Source organism: Oncorhynchus mykiss, chromosome 30 (assembly GCF_057628025.1).
Source record: "Oncorhynchus mykiss isolate SJ-2025 chromosome 30, ASM5762802v1, whole genome shotgun sequence".
Classification (NCBI taxonomy): Eukaryota; Metazoa; Chordata; class Actinopteri; order Salmoniformes; family Salmonidae; genus Oncorhynchus; species Oncorhynchus mykiss.
In genome coordinates this window covers 14,123,242-14,141,719 of record NC_143051.1, presented here as the reverse complement: position 1 = coordinate 14,141,719, position 18,478 = coordinate 14,123,242, and the positions used below count along the sequence as shown (strand labels likewise).

General features: G+C 43.4%; 3 protein-coding genes and 1 long non-coding RNA gene across 7 annotated transcripts in view; 3 read left to right on the top strand and 1 right to left on the bottom strand.

The window, feature by feature from the left end:
* hoxa3a (homeobox A3a) overlaps positions 1-5,898 on the top strand; it is a 34,373-nt gene extending 28,475 nt beyond the window's left edge. For all 3 annotated transcript variants that reach the window (XM_021559869.3, XM_090227574.1, XM_021559871.3), the window contains 2 exons: positions 591-1,179; positions 4,217-5,898. In XM_021559869.3, coding sequence (XP_021415544.1) covers positions 708-1,179; positions 4,217-5,013 — 1,269 coding nt within the window. In that variant the 5' untranslated portion in view covers positions 591-707 and the 3' untranslated portion in view covers positions 5,014-5,898. The remainder of the gene's footprint in view (positions 1-590; positions 1,180-4,216) is intronic.
* Positions 5,776-7,857, bottom strand: LOC110487954 (uncharacterized). Of its 2 annotated transcripts, none has more exons than XR_016493503.1 (2): positions 7,362-7,857; positions 5,776-6,308 (listed from the first exon to the last, which is right to left on the bottom strand). It is a non-coding gene; the product is annotated as an uncharacterized LOC110487954 (long non-coding RNA). The 2 variants fall into 2 exon arrangements; XR_002468322.3 differs by having other exon boundaries at positions 7,708-7,857.
* A 1,599-nt stretch (positions 7,858-9,456) lies between these two features.
* LOC149970212 (homeobox protein Hox-A2a-like) lies at positions 9,457-11,694 on the top strand. Its single transcript, XM_021559874.3, has 2 exons — positions 9,457-9,947; positions 10,608-11,694. The coding sequence occupies exons 1-2, from the start codon at positions 9,584-9,586 to the stop codon at positions 11,369-11,371; spliced, it is 1,128 nt and encodes a 375-aa protein (XP_021415549.2). The 5' UTR covers positions 9,457-9,583; the 3' UTR covers positions 11,372-11,694.
* Positions 11,695-15,498: 3,804 nt separating this feature from the next.
* On the top strand, positions 15,499-17,611 carry hoxa1a (homeobox A1a). Its single transcript, XM_021559868.3, has 2 exons — positions 15,499-16,207; positions 17,179-17,611. Exons 1-2 carry the CDS (start codon positions 15,592-15,594, stop codon positions 17,547-17,549), a joined length of 987 nt encoding a protein of 328 aa, XP_021415543.2. The 5' UTR covers positions 15,499-15,591; the 3' UTR covers positions 17,550-17,611.
* The last annotated feature ends 867 nt before the right edge of the window (positions 17,612-18,478 follow it).

The window sequence follows — 18,478 nt, the reverse complement described above, 5'->3', positions numbered from 1 at the left end:
TTTTCAGGTTTCCTCCTGGCCCTGTCATCAATCTTGGTTCTACAAAAATATGCAGCAAAAACTGGGGAATGTGGTTGTTTATGCTTTTAGCCCAGACAGAGATTTCAGCCAGGTGGTTGGGCTGGGGTAGACTACAGCACACCGCGTTGAGGGCTGGCCCGCGTATTCCGTCCAACGATTAGGCCTATGGGAGGTGCAATTTAGCTAACAAATAATAATATTACATGTAATATAATAAAGCCTAATGACAACCTTTAGCCTTCTGACCTTGTACACAACATAGGCCAATCGTTTTGTGTTCTATAACTAACCTGTTAAACTGTCTTTTCTCATTTCATTTTGGCACCATTATTAATATGGCACAATTTTATGCTTTTATAAAAGTATTTATTTTGATACAGTTGGTGCAGGTGGTGATATGAGGTTTGTGCATGCTTTTGTGCCCTGTATTGTTAACAGAAGGTAAATGATAATAGCAAGAGAACTGTTGTCCCTATCTTGCCTCCATAGTCGCTGGTGTCAGCCCTGTATTGAAAAGTAAGATGGATCGCCACCATTTCTTCTCCTCACGGTGCTTCTTGTAACCCTAGGTTCACCCGAGGAGGCCATTGGCGGAGAGGCGTCACGTGACCAAGGGGTGCCAATGTTATTCTACAAGGGTGTCAAGACCCTGTCAGTTTCTGAAATAAATATTGGGAAACGGCGAGATGCAAAAGGCAACCTACCTCGACAGCTCCGCAATTTACAGTGGCTACCCGTATCAAAGCGCAAATGGCTTCAGTTATGACGCCAATCAGGTTCAATATCCCCGGGCCTCTCATGTGGAAAGTGAGTACCATCGACCCGCCTGCTCCCTGCAGTCCCCAGACGGCTCGGTCGTACTGAAGAAGCCGGGGGAGATAGCAGAGAGCTGTGATAGGAGTACGGCCATCCAGGCGGCGCAGCCACCCGTCCTCACCGACAGCAATCAACCACAGGTGTCGGTGTCTGTCCCGCCACCCCCTCTCCAGTCACAGTCCCCTGGTTCTCTCAACCAGAACAAGAGCAACGGCTCCAGTCAAGCCGACTCAAATGGCTCCGTACATGGCTCGCCGACCTCCACTACCCGGAAACATATCTTCCCATGGATGAAAGAGTCCCGTCAGAACCAGAAGCCTAAAACCAGTAGCTCCAGCTCAGGTATATGACCTAGACCCCCACTGCTGATGAAACACGTGATAAAATACACCTCATTATTCGTGCGTAAACAGAAGAACCAACCAAGGTTACAATAGAAGGTTTGATTATGCTGCATACATTGATATTCTCAAACGTTTGCCTCACAACTGAACGAAGTATTGTTCTACCATTGTGATGTATTCCTTATTATTTATCCTAATCTTGTCCTATTACGCATACACTCCTGTGATGTCATATGGTTCTTCCATCATTATGCATTCCAGAGGCCTATTACGCATACTCCAATGTCATCTTAATTAATATGTTGATATATAACGCATCCTTTATTACATATTATGATGTAGTCCTGTTCATTAGAAATACTCCATTGTGATGCATTCCTCATAGTTTTAGGCCTTACTTCATGCACCATTTGTTGTCCGTATGCTCTAGCGTTGACTTGATGCTAGAATAAACATCACATATTGGCCCGGATCACACAACGTTGTGTGCAGGACAACAAACAAACACGCAAAAACAGCTGTTCCAATTTGTTCCATTGTTTTGATTACAGGAAGAGCCAGGGGATGGGGAGGAAGTTGTTTACCAACATGTAACCCAAAGTTCAAAGGCGCTTAAATTCCCATGGCCTTAACAAATCATATTGTCTCCATATGCTATAGTAGGCCTATTTATGGCCACCTTTTGGGAATATATTTGGTGAGAAGTTAAATAAGTGGGGCATTCAGGCATCTAGAAGATCTAGTGAATCACATTTATCAGGAGTTTGTCATGATGTCTGCCAAATTAATGCCAAAGGGACATTTTCAAACCCGAGGCCTAGATTCAATCAGATCGAGCGTTTACCGGTTTTAGAAGACACCCGCATAGCGGATGGATGTTTTGTCAGAGGTAGTCAAATCGGTGAGCAGCTGCTCTTGCGATCATTGTTACGAAGCCACACCCGCCCCACTCGAGTTAGAAGTTCAGACGCAGAAAGTGTAGGCTTTATAGAAATAATTACGCTCAAATAGACAAATCATTAAACAAAATAATGAGTATTTCTATCACCATAATGGAGGTGTAGATTACATCTCACATTCCTGTGGTGGAACGTGTAAACAAGGCTGCATGGAATTTCTGTTCATGAGAACTCCAGTGCAGCGAATGGCAATGTCTGTTTTAGGTATAATGTCAGGAGCCGCTCTAATGTAGTTCCAACTCTGACACGTCAAAACAGACGCTGTGCAGAAATCAGCTAAAGCTGATTGAATAGAAAAGTCTTCTAAAGCTTGCTTTTTACGCACAGGTATGAATATAATTCACAGAACCCTCAACCATATGTCAATAATTCACAGAACCCTCCACCATATGTCAATAATTCACAGAACCCTCAACCATATGTCAATAATTCACAGAACCCTCAACCATATGTCAATAATTCACAGAACCCTCAACCATATGCCAATAATTCACAGAACCCTCAACCATATGTCAATAATTCACAGAACCCTCAACCATATGTCAATAATTCACAGAACCCTCAACCATATGTCAATAATTCACAGAACCCTCAACCATATGTCAATAATTCACAGAACCCTCAACCATATGTCAATAATTCACAGAACCCTCAACCATATGCCAATAATTCACAGAACCCTCAACCATATGCCAATAATTCCAATTACAGCAGTAGCTCTTGTTTGAAACAGTACAATTACTACATGTTTTATTTGTATAATTATACATAATGATTATAGCATATTTCCTACCTTTTAAAGGTGTTTTATTAGGATTCCCATACTGCTCAAGCTAAAGCAGTATGGGGCGGCAGGTAGCCCAGTGGTTAGAGCGTTGGACCGAAAGTTTGGAAGATCGAATCCCGGAGCTGATAAGTTTCAAATCTGTCGTTCTGCCCCTGAACAAGGCATCCCCTAGGCCGTCATGGAAAATAAGAACTTGTTCTTAACTGACTGTCCTAGTTAAATAAAGGAGCAATAAAAAAGCAGCCGCTTCTCTTCCAGGGGTCCAGGAAGCAGCAGTACAGTAGCCTCGTTTCTGAAACTGAAATTATGAAAATATTTCTCTCCCCAATTCTAAAAAAAAGAATCTAACTGGGCAAAAACTGGTTGAATCAATGTTGTTTCCAGATCGTTTCAACCAACAATTTAAATGTGAATCAATGTGGAAAACTCTTTAGATTTGCAAAAAGTTATCTACATAAGATAATTTAGTATTTTTTTCACCCAACTTTGGAACCTAAATCAACATTTTTGGTTGATTTCATGTCGAATTCAAGTTAGTTGACAACTCAACCAAATGTAAATCTAAACTAAACTTTCAACTGATGTCAGTGCCCAGTAGGAACATGGTGGCATGCTGCATTCCTCTCGCTCAGCCTCTGGCTGTACAGTAGCTAGAAGTACAATTTATTAGATGTTGGCAACATGCCACAAACGGTAACTAGACCAACACCTTGCTGTGCAGCGGCCGAGCCCCAGCCATTCAGCATGGTGAGACTCAATGGAGAAGGCATGGCGAGGTTTAGCTCATGCGCCTTGAGGAATACAGATGTTTGAATACAGTTCCAGTGAGATATAGGAGGTATTATAATGCACAGCACGGCTGTGTATGGATGTGGTCCAACAACCCTATCTAATCTTTCGTTTTCTCTCTCTCTCTCTCTCACACACACACACACACACACACGCACGCACGCACGCACGCACGCGCGCACACACACACAATTATAACCACTTGAATTTGGCTTTTGCGTAAAGCATAGCTGACACTTAAGAGCCGGCCTCAGCATGTATACAGTCATAGTTAATGATATGTCTGATATAATTAAATTAGTAACATCCACAGTCTACTGGGACATCTCTGTTTTATCTGCATTTGTAGAATTCTTAATGATATGTATATTTGAGTCGGTCCATGTGGAGAGACGTGTGTTATCAGCTATGTGTATCTTGTCACTCTGTGGGTCTTGTTCTTGTGCTTGCTGCTGGGGTTGGTTACTGATTGACTGTCTTCCTTTTCCTCTTCCGCGCAGTTGAGAGTTGCCAAGGAGACAAGAGCCCTCCGGGCGGGTCAGCCGCGTCGAAAAGAGCCCGTACGGCTTATACCAGCGCACAACTGGTGGAACTGGAGAAGGAGTTCCACTTCAACCGTTACCTCTGTAGACCCCGCAGGGTCGAGATGGCTAACCTGCTCAACCTCACGGAGCGGCAGATTAAGATCTGGTTCCAGAACCGCAGGATGAAGTACAAAAAGGATCAGAAAGGGTGCGGTATGATGCCCTCTCCCGGGGGACAGTCCCCTCGGAGCCCCCTCGGTCCATCTCCCAGTAGTGGGGGTGGAGGATACCTCACCTCTATGCATTCTCTGGTTAACAGTGTCCCCTATGAGTCCCAGTCGCCAACGTCTTACAATAAGCCCCCTCATAATGCATACGGTATGTCCACGTCATATCCTCCTCCCTTGAACAGCTCCCTAAACAACTGCCCGCCCTCTCAGAAGAGGTATTCCGGGACTGGCGGCTCGCCCACGCCCGAGTATGACGCGCATCCTCTCCAAGGCAATGGGGGCTATGGGGCGCAGTTGCAGCAGGGCAGCCCTGTGTATGTTAGCGGAGGCTACATCGATTCGATGCCCAACAACGGGTCCTCCATTTTCGGCCTGACCCATCTCTCGCACCCGCCGTCCACACACATGGACTACAATGGAGCAATCACTATGGGCAATAGTCACCATCACGGACTGTGTGATCCGAACCCGACGTACACAGACCTTACGCCGCACTACTCTCAGGGAAGAATTCAGGAAGCGCCCAAACTTACGCATCTGTAGCCGGGATGCACCCCGGATCACTCCGCCCCATTGTCCTATACCTCCAGACCTACCATCGCTTTGTTCCTTCTCTTCTTCAGTAGCTTCTTCCACCTTTTCTTTGTTTTACGTTTTGTTTTTTAAATAGTTGAATGTGTGAAGTAGGATAGGAAAGCAATCACTTTGCTTAAAATATGATGTCTATTTGCTATGGTGTCATTGTTCCACGCAGACATATTATCTGATATGACAAGCGCGGGGACACAAATGCATAGACCTATTTAATCTTTAACTTGTTTCTAAAAACAAAAATCAAGCAGGGTATATGAACAAATATTATGGTATTATTTTTTATGTGAATTTTTGTTATTTATCCACAGTTGAATATATGTTTTTGTGTTATTGTTTTGCATTTTGTTGCACTTGTGGAAGGATCCTTATAGGAATCATGTGCAGGGTTTTTTGAGACAAACACACACACACAAACGAAGGTCTGGAAGCTCCAGCCTATGACCTACCCAAATTGTGTTCTGTTGGACTTTCAACATGTTATTTATTTTTGTTCTGACGTAATATGGAGTTCTTTAGTATTATTTAACCACCCTGTGCTCTTTGTATGTGGGGAGAAGGTTACTGGAAACAGACCTCTAGTTGTACCCCTTACCTGACGGCAGACAGACGACGGTGTTATTTGGTGTTGGTGTTATTTTTCTTCGAGGAGGTATTTGATTTCTCTACGAATGTAAATCACGCAATCATGCAATAAGGTTGGAAGGAAGGACAGACATTAGAATTGTTTTTATTGCAAAAAAAAAATATTTAAGATATTACCAAGTTTCTGTTTCAATGTCATACATTCCATCCTGCTGCAGTTCGGATAAATAAAGACATGATTTTCAATATAAATTTATCTTTCAACCTTCATTTCGAGGGAATTAGAACGTAGAACACAATGGCACAAACTACAATAAGGAAGGAATAATAATAAGAATAATAGTAATAATAAACACCTTAATATCCCATAAATAGCCTAATTTGTGAGGTAGAAAAAAACTGGTAGGACTTTATTTAGAGGGTAGGCTATTTCATAAAAACAACAGTATCCCCATTATCTCATAATCTGTAATACCTTTAATAATCTATAACATCATATTTAATTTGTAGTGACAATAAATCACGAAAACATTGTAGGCCTCTTGTTTTGTCTCCTCTAGCGCGTGGGCAACTCAGAAGCTCTTGCGGTGGCCTTGTTCCGCTCCTCCTCCGCATGGGCACATCCATAATAACACAAGTTTCACGAGGATCTTCTGCAGTATCTGTTAGGATAAAATAGGTTAAATGAGAAACCGTTAGTGGGAAACGTTTGCTGATAGGCCTATATTCAATCAGCACATTTTAGGTGGAACTGTTTCAAATGTATTATGGCGCTATAGGATGCATAAAATGGCCTGTTAAGCTCATAACTATAGTTATTTACAAATGTAAATGATGTAGATGAGACTTAATGAAGGGGGTGTAGTACAGGACATATGAATATTTGATTTATATGCTATCTGATGCAGCTAAATAGGCCTATGTAGGCCGCGGGATTCGCTGCTCACAATAATAATTATACAGGTTTAGAAGAAGCAAAAAGTATTCAACATAATCTCAGCTGTTAATATTGTGCAATCACGTAAAATAAGTATGACAATTATAGCTTGTGTATGTCTCTCTGAAGACTAGCTTTAGGGAATGTGTACTTCAGTTTCCTTTGTTGTGGCACGCCCAAATTGAATTCACACATGTCTGAAAAAGAAAGCTGTCGTACATATAGAATAACACGTATTTTCTATTGAATTAATTTGACTGCATTCAAGTTTAGATTTTCAAACATAATTCAATGAGCATATTGACTAATTATATAAAGCAGGTCAATACAGACCGATAATGCAGAACACGATGCAACATTCAGTACCATGCACGGTGCACTATTTCCCTACCAATAATCGAAGACAAGTACTTTACTAGTAAATTGATAGTTTCCCCTCAAATGCATTTCAGTATTATTGAAAAGTTTTACAAAAGCTGTACTCGAATTTATTTCCTTTAGAACGATGACAAAATGACTGATATTATAGGGCAAGAGCTCTGTGATCCTGACATATGGTTAGCAGGGGAACCTAGAACAATTGGTCTGTCAGCATAGACTGAGCAGCTCTGGATCCAAAACACACACACACACACACACACACACACACACACACACACACACACACACACACACACACACACACACACACACACACACACACACACACACACACACACACACACACACACACACACACAGCATTGATTTGACTCATATGTAGGAGATTTTAACGCACCATAAATAACTTTTTGTTTTAAAAAAAATGAATTGTTGTTCATTGTATTTCCATCCGTGGGAAAGGGGTCCTAAATCATTCCCTCAGAATAACCCTGTAAAAAATGTGTGTAGGTCGGAGTAGGGTTCACAGAAAGCCTCCACCCACTCCTTGCCTTGCAGACAAAGCCTATGCGTAATTCCCAAAAGCCATCCTTCTCCTCCTCAGCAGCCCCGTCCTTTGCGTACTCTTCTCACCTCCAACAAACCCAAATGTTTGCTCCAACGAAAATATGGACTTTTGTAAACAAGCACAAATAAATTCCAGAAAGAAAAATGCAATGGAGATGTTGGTTTAGCCTACTCACCGTTACGCGCATTATCACCCATCTGCTACATTTTCCTTTTATTTCTACTGTCTTAAAACACCCTTTAAGCGACAGAAAAGCTATGATTGCAAACAGAAACGTGTTCTAATCTGAGTGGCCAGTGTTTCTCCCCGCTTCCTGGCTGCATTTGATCCAGGGGAGAGTTAGAAGCCTTAAATGTGTTCTGAGGGCACGGAGCTGTCAGACCTTTTAGCAAGTAAGATTGATCGCGCGCAGGCTTCCAGGATTCTTTGTTTGGTATATAAGCAATAAACTGAGCGAGGCCTACCACTTATTTTTCTCCTCTCTCCAACTCACTATTCCAGTTACTTTCTAAAGAAAACACATAGCTACTTCCTGGCTGTTTGACAAAAAACATCCCAAATGTGTCTTTCACAGATTGTACTGGACGTGCAAATGACCAAACACCGTGGGAGCTGCTCAGTCAATACACATGTCCTTCTACAGAATATCCCTGCAATGTATTCGTTAAAACGACCTATTCCCATGGCAGGTTATACTTTTCAATAAAACAAAGGGGTATTAAAAATGTGTGAGAAAAAAGGATCAAATGTAAAGAGGATCCTTTTCTCCATTCTTGCACTTGTCCACCCACCCACCACCCACCACACCTGGCCTCAGACGCCTTCTAAAACCTCCCATATCCGGCGAAAACCCGCAAGAGAAGCAGCATAAAGACCAGACCAGATTATTTTTAGAATATCGGTCAACCTTACTTTAGTGAACCCGGGAGTACTATGCAGAGTGGTGTAAGTGCTGTCTTTTATAGAGGTAGAGAACGAGTAACGGTTCCCAAAGCATTGTGGACTAAAGTGAAGCAGAACATGACTGGTATGCAGATGCACAATTTGCTGAATTTGACATTTTAAATATATTTTTTTGCATTAGGTTCGTATCATTGTATAAAATCTGATTGCTAGTACATACACCACTTGTATAGCGTGTGTGTGTGCGCGCGCGCGCGCGTGTAGGCTATTTGGGTGTGTGCGCGCGCGCGTGCGTATAGGCTATTTGGGTGTTATGCACAATATTTCACTTCTTCATGTGTAATGAATGTATTGCACACAAGTGGGTGACAGTAACATGGCATCGTAGTGAGCATTAGCCACAATAAGTATGACTCTAAGTTCCCAGTTGTGTGTATCAATGTATGAGCCTTGCCTATATAGCCCATAGATGCTTGTATTGAACATAACGTCTATGAACACAGTCTATATGGTTAGCTCTACCGCTTTGGAACACATTGGATTGTTGGGTCTTGTTTCTGTCAGGAGCCCTCAGTATTAGTTTTTGCGGTGTGTTTTCCCTGACGGAACTCTACATGAATGGCTAAATTTGCCAATGACCGCAGGCATAGCATGTAACTAGCTATTGGCGTGATTTGCGTGATTTGCGTGGCGCGGGGCGTTCTCTATTGACATACTCAACACCAGAAAAGAAGAGTGCACGAGCAAGTGTAGCTACTTCCCTGTCACAGCGCGCAGGCGGCCATTCTAAAAACACATTTATAGCTTAGTGGAGTTGACTGGGGGGGGGGGTTAAGGGACGAGACAAAGGTGTAAATAAAAACAGCCTTCCCCGCATAGACGAGGCGTTCTATTCCAGAGTTTTTAGATCAATCAAGCAGACAGTGGCTTCTTTTGATTAAACCCCAAATTGTCATTGGGCAGAAGTAATCATGTGACAGGCAGTTCGTTCCAATTTCCACCTTGTCTCCATGAATTCAATAGTTTAATAGCAGCTCGTTCACCATACGGCAGTAATCAGTGAATTTGAAAAAAGTCTATCTTTCTCATTGAGCCGCGACAAATAAAAATACACGCAGCAAACTTTCCCCGGCTCGCAGTGACCGGAGATGAATTACGAATTCGAGCGAGAGAGCGGTTTTATCAATAGTCAGCCGTCGCTTGCTGAGTGCCTGACATCTTTCCCCCCTGTCGGTGATTCATTTCAAAGTTCATCAATCAAGAGTTCGACGCTTTCACGCTCGACACTGATTCCTCCTCCTTTTGAGCAGACCATTCCCAGCCTCAACCCGGGAAGCCACCCGAGGCACAGCCGGCCCAGACTCAGTCCGGATGGATGCTGCCCGCTGCCCACCGCCTCCCTACCCCCGGAATACCCCTGGATGCGGGAGAAGAAAGCCTCCAAGAAGAATCACCTGCCGACTTCCACGGCGACAGCCATAACGACTGGACCTGTATGCTTCTCCCCGAAAGGTGGGTGGTTTTTATGGGGCAATTTAAAGTGTCGAGATTTTTATGCAGAATGCACGTTCTAAGCACCTGAAGGAATGGTAATAGGCTAGTCATTACCAAGTTGCATATTTGACATTAATTTCCTGTTCACAATTACGCATTGGGATCAACATATTTTTTACTCTACTTCTCCTAAAAGTTTGGGAAAAGGTAAGTAATTTAAAATCATGTATTTGATTTCCATGCTGTCCTTCCTCGCCGAGCAGTGCCAGAGTTCTGATGTGTGACAGTAATGAAGAGTGATGGACTAGTGTTGGTGCGGGGCAGCTGGGGCATTCATTAATATATCAGCTAGCCTACACCGGCCTGGACTACACTACCGCTTTCTCTCTCTGCTGTATTTTGAGGGAATATTAGGTACATATGGTGCACTATAGGACTTAGTGTAATAGTGTGCATTTATTTATCAATATCCATATTGCAATAATGTTTGTGGGTAAAGGGATGCATTGGGTGCTGCTCTGAATGAGCGGCCATTTTGCTGAAGTGGCCACTGTGTGGAATAGGTTACTTACTCTCTGGTGGTTTGTGTCTATTCGGGCGTAATATGTGCATTATCAAGTAATTGTTGCTCATGTTGAAATGCTTCTTAATCTTATGGTTTATGTGCTGCTGTTTCAGGCTCCCCTGAGATTCTAGAAAGTGGAGGGGGAGGGGGCTCCCGGCGGTTGAGGACTGCATACACCAACACACAGCTCCTGGAACTGGAGAAGGAGTTCCACTTCAACAAGTATCTGTGCCGACCGAGAAGGGTGGAGATAGCCGCCCTGCTGGACCTCACCGAGCGGCAGGTCAAAGTGTGGTTCCAGAACCGCCGGATGAAGCACAAGAGGCAGACCCAATGCAAGGAGAACCACAATGGCGAGGGGAAAGGACTGAGCGCCGGGGACGGAATCCAGAGCAACGACGAGGAGGATGATGGCTCGCTGTTTGAGCAGAGCCTCAATACAGTGACCGGGGCCCTTATGGAAAGAGAGGCCTGCTCCTTTCAGCATAACTCGCTGAGCTCTTCCCAGCAGCTACAGAATGTTGGTCCGCACAATGGCGAGGCCCAAAGTTATACAGTTTCGCCACTGAGCAGCAATGACAAAAATCTGAAACATTTTCTCAACCCGTCACCCACTGTTCCAGGCTGCGTGCCAACAATAGGCTCCGGCTCTGCAACTGGCCCGGACAATGGCGGTAGTCCCGTGGCCCTGGACGTCTCAATACACGACTTCCAAGTATTCTCCTCGGATTCTTGCCTTCACCTCTCCGATGCCGCTTCGCCCAGTTTGTCAGAATCCCTGGACAGCCCCGTGGACAATCTGGACATATCTACGGACAGCTTCTACTTTTTCTCGGAGTCACTAACTACAATCGACTTGCAACATCTGAGCTATTGAAATCAATCAAAAATAGAACAAGACTTTCAAACCGGAACATTTAAAGAATTCAAACTCTGGTTTAACTATGAATTTCATTTTGGTGGTTGTTTTAGGCCTATATGATCGGCACATTTTATTTTTATTGATTAATTGATTAGTCGGTTAATTCAAGGTAAGAGTCTGGACGAATATGGCTTGTAATTACAATAACAAATTGATTTCTCAAGATGCAATTTGTGTAAAGGTGCACAATAATATGAATTCTGGTAATTTTATTTTTGTATAGCTTACAATTCCATTACTATTTTTGTTAGAAATAAATCTGATTTACCATAAGGAAATTGCAAGATTGTGTACAGTTATTACTATCCAAACCGTTTTATGAAGTGTAAAGTGTAATTTGGATCAAATATATATTTGTCCAAAAAATAGAAAGGAGGAATAACTAATCGATTAAATGTTAATTAGTTAATCCTGAATACAAATTTACTATCGTTAATTTGCAAGTCAAAATAGTCTGATGAAAGCAGGCCAATATAGCCTGATCTCTGAGTATGAATTCTATAGTAATTCTAATAAATGCCTGGTTTATATTATATTGTAAGCATAACATTTCCTGGGATAAAAAATAACAAACACAAATCTTCATCGATGAGGTTTAATAATCTCAATGCACAAATTTAGAGCCATTGAGATTGTATTCTGTTTATGCTCATTTCAAATTAGCACCTTTAAAATTATTTTCACAGATTTAAATAGCGGTGGAATTCGAGAATTAAGTTAATATTAGTTTTTTTTGAATAAAAACATCATCTTACAATTTTGAATCAGAAACTATTTAGAAAACTTTTCTGGTCCAATTTCATGTAACTCAGAGGCGATTATACAACAGACTCCATAAGCTTACCTACTACAGTATATTTAGAATAAATGTCCTCTTTTACTTGCTCTGGTTGTAAAGTTAGTAGAATTGTAAACATGGTAGGCTAGCATGGCTCCCTGTAGTGCGAGCTCCCAGTGCTGGGTGCATGGGGAGGCGAATGCTCGAGCCATGTTTTCCGAGCTCATAAATCAAACCCCGTCATTAATAAGAATGGCATCAAAGAGATCAATTGTGATGTATAACGCACAAATAAAATGTTTTTGGATGGGATTCGCAATTCGAAGCCAAAAACGCGGAAGCTTTGTAGGCTTTTGGTAATAATTCATTTTTATAGCTGTTCAAATACAGCGCGCGGGCTCTCCAAGCGTGCAGGGAAGAGGGCAGCAGAAGCATGTCACCCCTCGTGCTATAAGTAGCCTGTTTCAAAACAGGCTGCTGCAGGCCTATACATTAGTATTCATTTTAAACTTTTTATATTTTCTAAAAATAGCTCTAATGCATTTAATGATTGGGGAACAGTGTAGGCCTATGCCAAGAAATACATTTGGTTAAATTGAGATTTTCATAAGAATAATCTATTAGGGCAAAATGGCTTTCGGCTATAAATGTGTTTTGTTCTTGCAGAAATATATTTATCCACAGTCTTGGGGAAATATGTGTATTGACCATTTCACTGTGCAAGTTGTTTGAAATTTGAGTAGAATTATAACATTCCTACATCACTCAACATGCTTATGCTTGTGGGCATATTAACCACCGGTTGCTACATAGCATGGATCGATCATAAAACGTAGCATTGCAAAGTTAAGTGCATAGCCTTATTACATTTAACTGGAGTGACGTTTAGCCAATATTTAACTTCCTAAAAACAAACTGGCAGTGGGCGTGTATAGGCTATGCACATATGCGAAGAGGAAAGCTGCCATATCAGCCTAGGCTATACAACTCTGGTCCAACGTGGGCTTTCCTTTCCAAAGGCTGGTAACGAAATCATTCCGAAACAATGCGCCTTTTCTCTCCCCATTCCATGTTCGCACAAAGCGTATTCTGGAACGTCCATGGCCTGGGGAAGAGATTCAATTCTGCGCCCACGCACTACTAGGGGCTAGGCTGTGTGCACCGTTGTAGAGAGAGAGAGAGAGATGATGAAGGGAGAAAATGGAAGCGTAAGGAAGGAGTGTGATACTTTCTTGCATTTCTTAGAATTAAGAGTCTTGTAGTGTCAGTCCGTTTTTATGCTAAATGTAAGATAGGCCCTATCAGCGTTCATACGGGTTGTGCTCTAGAAGCTCAATGTGAGCTAATCTACTACCGCGGGGGAAATACTGCTGAGAAGGAAAAGAGGCTGTTGTAAGAATGACCGACACTAGGCCATACAGTCCTCTCATCATCCAGTAGGGGCGCAAACCCTCTCCCACTCTTCTCACTCTACCCTAGTCCTCTCTCTGTCTTTGTTAAAGTGTGAGTGTGATTTGTGCCCTTCTGATATGTGTCTATCTGTGTGCGATAACAATGATCATACAGTTCAGCTTGCAACTGATTTTGAAACATCATGTCACATGTCTTTGTGACGTTATATAAAAACATACTTTGTGACTATGATGGAGCCTATATGACTTGGGTTTTGTGTGTGTGTGTGTGTGTGTGTGTGCGTGTGTGTGTGTGTGTGTGTGTGTGTGAGAGAGAGAGAGAGAGAGAGAGAGAGAGAGAGAGAGAGAGAGAGAGAGAGAGAGAGAGAGAGAGAGAGAGAGAGAGAGAGAGAGATATGCTATGTGCCCACTGCCCACAAAATTAGGTGGAAACTGAGCTGCACATCCTAACCTCGTGTCAAATGTATGACCATAATTCCCTCAGATTACACAGACCCACAAAGAATTTGAAAACAAATCTAATTTGGATAAACTCCCATATATACTAGGTAAAATAACACAGTGTGCCATCACAGCAGAAATATGTGTGACCTGTTGCCACAAGCAAAGAGCAACCATTGAAGAAGTTTGTTCCTACTTGAATAACTATTTTTACATTGTTACAACACTGTCCATAGCCAGTAATATAACCTTTGACATGTCTCTATTCTTTTGAATCTTTTGTGAGTGTAATGTTTACTATTCATTTCTGATGGTTTATTTCACTTCTGTTTGTCATTTATTCCACTTGCTTTGGCAATGTAAACATGTTTCCCATGCCAATAAATCTGTTTGTATTCAATTGAGAGAGCTTAGCACCAGGACTGGGAGTACCAGTCACCCTATCGTTTACCCTTTCTCTGCAACAGTATATTTCATCACCATTAATTTCTCAAACTGTCTCATAACAGGATAATCAAGCAGCAGTTTATCCTCAGGCTGTAGGAGCCTTACAACACAGACCTCACAATATTAAATCAGCTGATCACTTGATCATGAGAGGAACCTACACTGTAGACTGGCCTTTGGAGCAACACTATTAAAACTGTGTCACTATGATTCTTGGTGATGGGTCAACTCTGTGGTCTTCAAATATCATCATGGGGCTCAGCTAAGCCTGCCTCAAAGAAATCTAAACCCTACAATGCCTCTGTCCCTCTATCAACGCAGAGATGAGGTCAAACGACGGGGAAGTCCTTGATACATAAGTGATGTATACAGATGTATACAGACCCCAATCTAGTGAAATAACATAATGCACGTTGAATCCTGTTGAATAGGCCCACGGGTATGGTAAGTTGAGAGGGACTCACGTCTCCATGCCAACCAGCTGACGATATTAACACACAGTCTCTTATCTTTCTCTCTCTCTCTCTCTCTCTCTCGCTCTCTCTCTCTCTCGCTCTCAAAATGCATTCAGTTATGTTTCCATATCCCCCTGTTCATCTTGAAATGCCACCTTACCTCGTGCATACTGAAGAAACAGAGTAGGTCATTTTCCTGGAGGGTTTGGGATAGCCTATAACTATTCTCCAGACAGTCATCCGTGCTGGGCAGGCTATAGAGTGGATGCCGTATTTGCTGTTCCCCGCTCTACATGCGACCTGAGCGCTGTCTGCGGTGTCTGCCTCCGGGCTCATTGTTTGCTCGGCCAATACATTAGTGCCGAAGCACGTCACCTTGATCGACGAGCGCTTGGAATTTAAATACCCACTCAGACACCAATCTGTCACAGCTAAGGGGACAGGGCCAAGCAGCTCACTGGCTGACCCGGTCCACGTGACCACCCACCGTTTCATTGATATCGCCCTGTGTTGCCCCCTCCCTTATCTGATAAGGCAGGGAACCGGTAAGGTGGCACGGTCACCCAGGGTGAGACAAGGAGAGATTCATCAGAAGACCGGGCCTTTTGTGGACGGTCTCAGTCCCGCTGAGACAATGCTACAATGAGCAGCTTCTTAGATTACTCTGTGATGAGCGGCGACGGCGGGTCCTGCTCAGTCAGGGCTTTCCACTCAGACCACGGAATTACTACATTCCAGTCCTGCGCAGTCACCGTGAACAACTGTGGGGCGGATGAGCGCTTCATGCCCAATAGGTCTTCCCCGGATGGCATCCCTCACCAAACGGGGTCCTACCAGACTCCTACTGGCTCTCTTGGTTTAGCCTATGGGGCCCATCCTGCCTGCGGCTCGGGCTATGGACCCCAGGGCTTCTGTGCCACCTACAACCATTACGCACTGAACCAGGAAGTGGAGTCGGCCACGGGTTTCCCCCAGTGCGCCCCATTAATGTACTCCGGCAACATTTCCTCGTCCATGGTACCGCAGCATCGCCAAGGTTACGGGGGAGCGCCCCTGGGTCAGCTCCAGTACGCTCACGCCACCTATGGTGGAGGGCACGAGCAGGCGAACCTGCCTCCTTTCTCTGGGTGCTCAAACCCGCTGTCACCCCTGCACGTGGCCCACCTTGACTCGTGCTGCTCGCCCCTGTCCTCCGAGAGCGCCTCCAACGCACAGACCTTCGATTGGATGAAAGTGAAGAGGAACCCGCCCAAGACAGGTGGGTGCCGTACCATGCATAAGTTGACAGATGAATGCACCTCTCATAAACCCAAATGTAGAGTGTGAGTAATAGATCGATTGGCCGCCTGTTATTATTGGAACAGGTGTAGTAAAGACAGATTTTGGAGGAAGTAACCCAAGTGCAGAGTGGAGGATGAAGGTTTGGCTATTGCAGTTTCAAATAGATATGATTTCACAATGACACGCTGACACAACACCACAATGTCATGGCAGCCATTCTGACGCCACATAGATCGTATCCAAATTACGCATGGTGAGTGACATTATGGAACGCTTCTTAGATGCAACAACATGGCATTCAGTTCTATGGTATTCAGCTCTCAAGTTGGCCAAACTCTCCTTTAGGACATGTTTTGGAGTGTTGGGCCATATATAATTAATTACCAGTTGTAAGCCTGAGTTGTAGGCCTGGTAAGCTATTGGTATGGTGTCTGGTTTGTCTTGGGTGTGATATCTGGAATGCATGGAACATTTTGGGGTGTTGGAGAAAGTGGACATCTAAGCAGGCATCTAATACCCACGCATGACGCGTGAAAACGGTGATGAACTGTTTGCCTTTCGTAAAATATTGAATACAAAGTAACGAAGCATTCCACTGATGTCATCATAAGTGATTTGAGCATGCATGAAAGGTTGAATGCGTGAAAATTAACATGTCACAAAGTAATTGTGGCAATGTTTACATTGTTGTGCATTTGAACATATACATTTTAACTACGTTTAGTTATGTTAACTTCTGGCGATCAAAAAGGTGGATTTAAACCATTGTGCGTAAAAATGACAGTACCTTTCCAAACATGTGTGCATGGCACACGATTTCTAAGGATCATAGGTTGGGAGAAGGTTGGGAGAAGGTTGGGAGAAATGTGTCAGTTCTCCAACTTCCTTGGCCTTTATTTAGTCCTGACCTCCAGGTAGCCCTCATGTTCTCCCTTCATTCCTCTACAGGCAGATCAGGGGAGTATGGCTATGGGGGGCAGTCCAACACCGTCCGGACCAACTTCACCACCAAACAACTCACCGAGCTTGAGAAGGAGTTCCACTTCAACAAGTATTTGACCCGCGCGCGGCGCGTGGAGATCGCGGCAGCGCTTCAGCTGAACGAGACTCAGGTCAAAATCTGGTTCCAGAACCGCCGGATGAAACAGAAGAAGCGCGAGAAGGAATGCCTGCTGCCCACCAATGCCGCAGTGTCAGACCCGAGGGATAGCTGCCCGGAAAAAGCAGCCGGATCTGACAAGTCCCTCTCCGCCCCCTCCACCCCATCTCCATCCTCTTCAACAGTGTCCTCTGGGGTTGACCCATACTCCTCCAGCTAAAGAATCCTTGCCGCGTGGCAACGGTCTACATATAGTAAATATAATATACAAGTCCTAATTCGGATAGGTTAAATTAATTTGAACAAGGTAAATATAAAAATGTATGCACTACTTGGTGGATTTTGAGACAATGAGATTGGGCTATTGTCCTGGCTACGTGGTTCATCTATGGTGTGTTGTAATTTGTGGTTTAAACAGGGTAACACATCTGACCAGTTCATGGAGTTGTGAGTTCAAATCTGTCAGATTTCTATTCCAATTGTTCGTTCATGTGTAGAGTAATCATAGTGCACATGGGATACTTTCCCAAGTCAAATGCTGCAGAGTGGACCATTGCTCCACAACGAGTTGGATTTATAACCTACACAAGCTGCACAACGAAACAAATACCTCATGTGTGCCAGATTGATTCATTAGACAGTGCAGCACTACTTTCGCAGACTGTTTGCACTAGGAGTTGTGTTTTACGCACAATCAGCCAGGAGAACTCTTATGTGTGGAATCACTGCTGGCACATTCTTAGAATACCTCCCGAATCATTTTCAAACCCGTGTTTCCGGCCTGTGTTTGTACTATCCTAGTGTCGCGAGTGTCAATCTGAATGTATTGTGTGAGGTTTGCATGATACGCCAAGCTTTCATGTAGCCTATACTTGATTGGACACTGAGTTTTATCAGTTTGGAGACCGATGATGACGTATGTCTTATAAGGCTTGTCTGTTACTATTTATTCGAGCAGAGCACATGTAAAGGGTTTTTCAGCGCGATGTTTACGGGTCAAAATATGTGTATTAAAGTGCTTTTGCCTCTACGACATTTTCTGGATGTATGTTTATTGTGGCTAAAAGGATGATCATAGGCTTTTTTTCTCGTCATGCATGACCAAGCATTCACATTTGGATCTCTCGTCAAAATGGAACAGAGCCCATT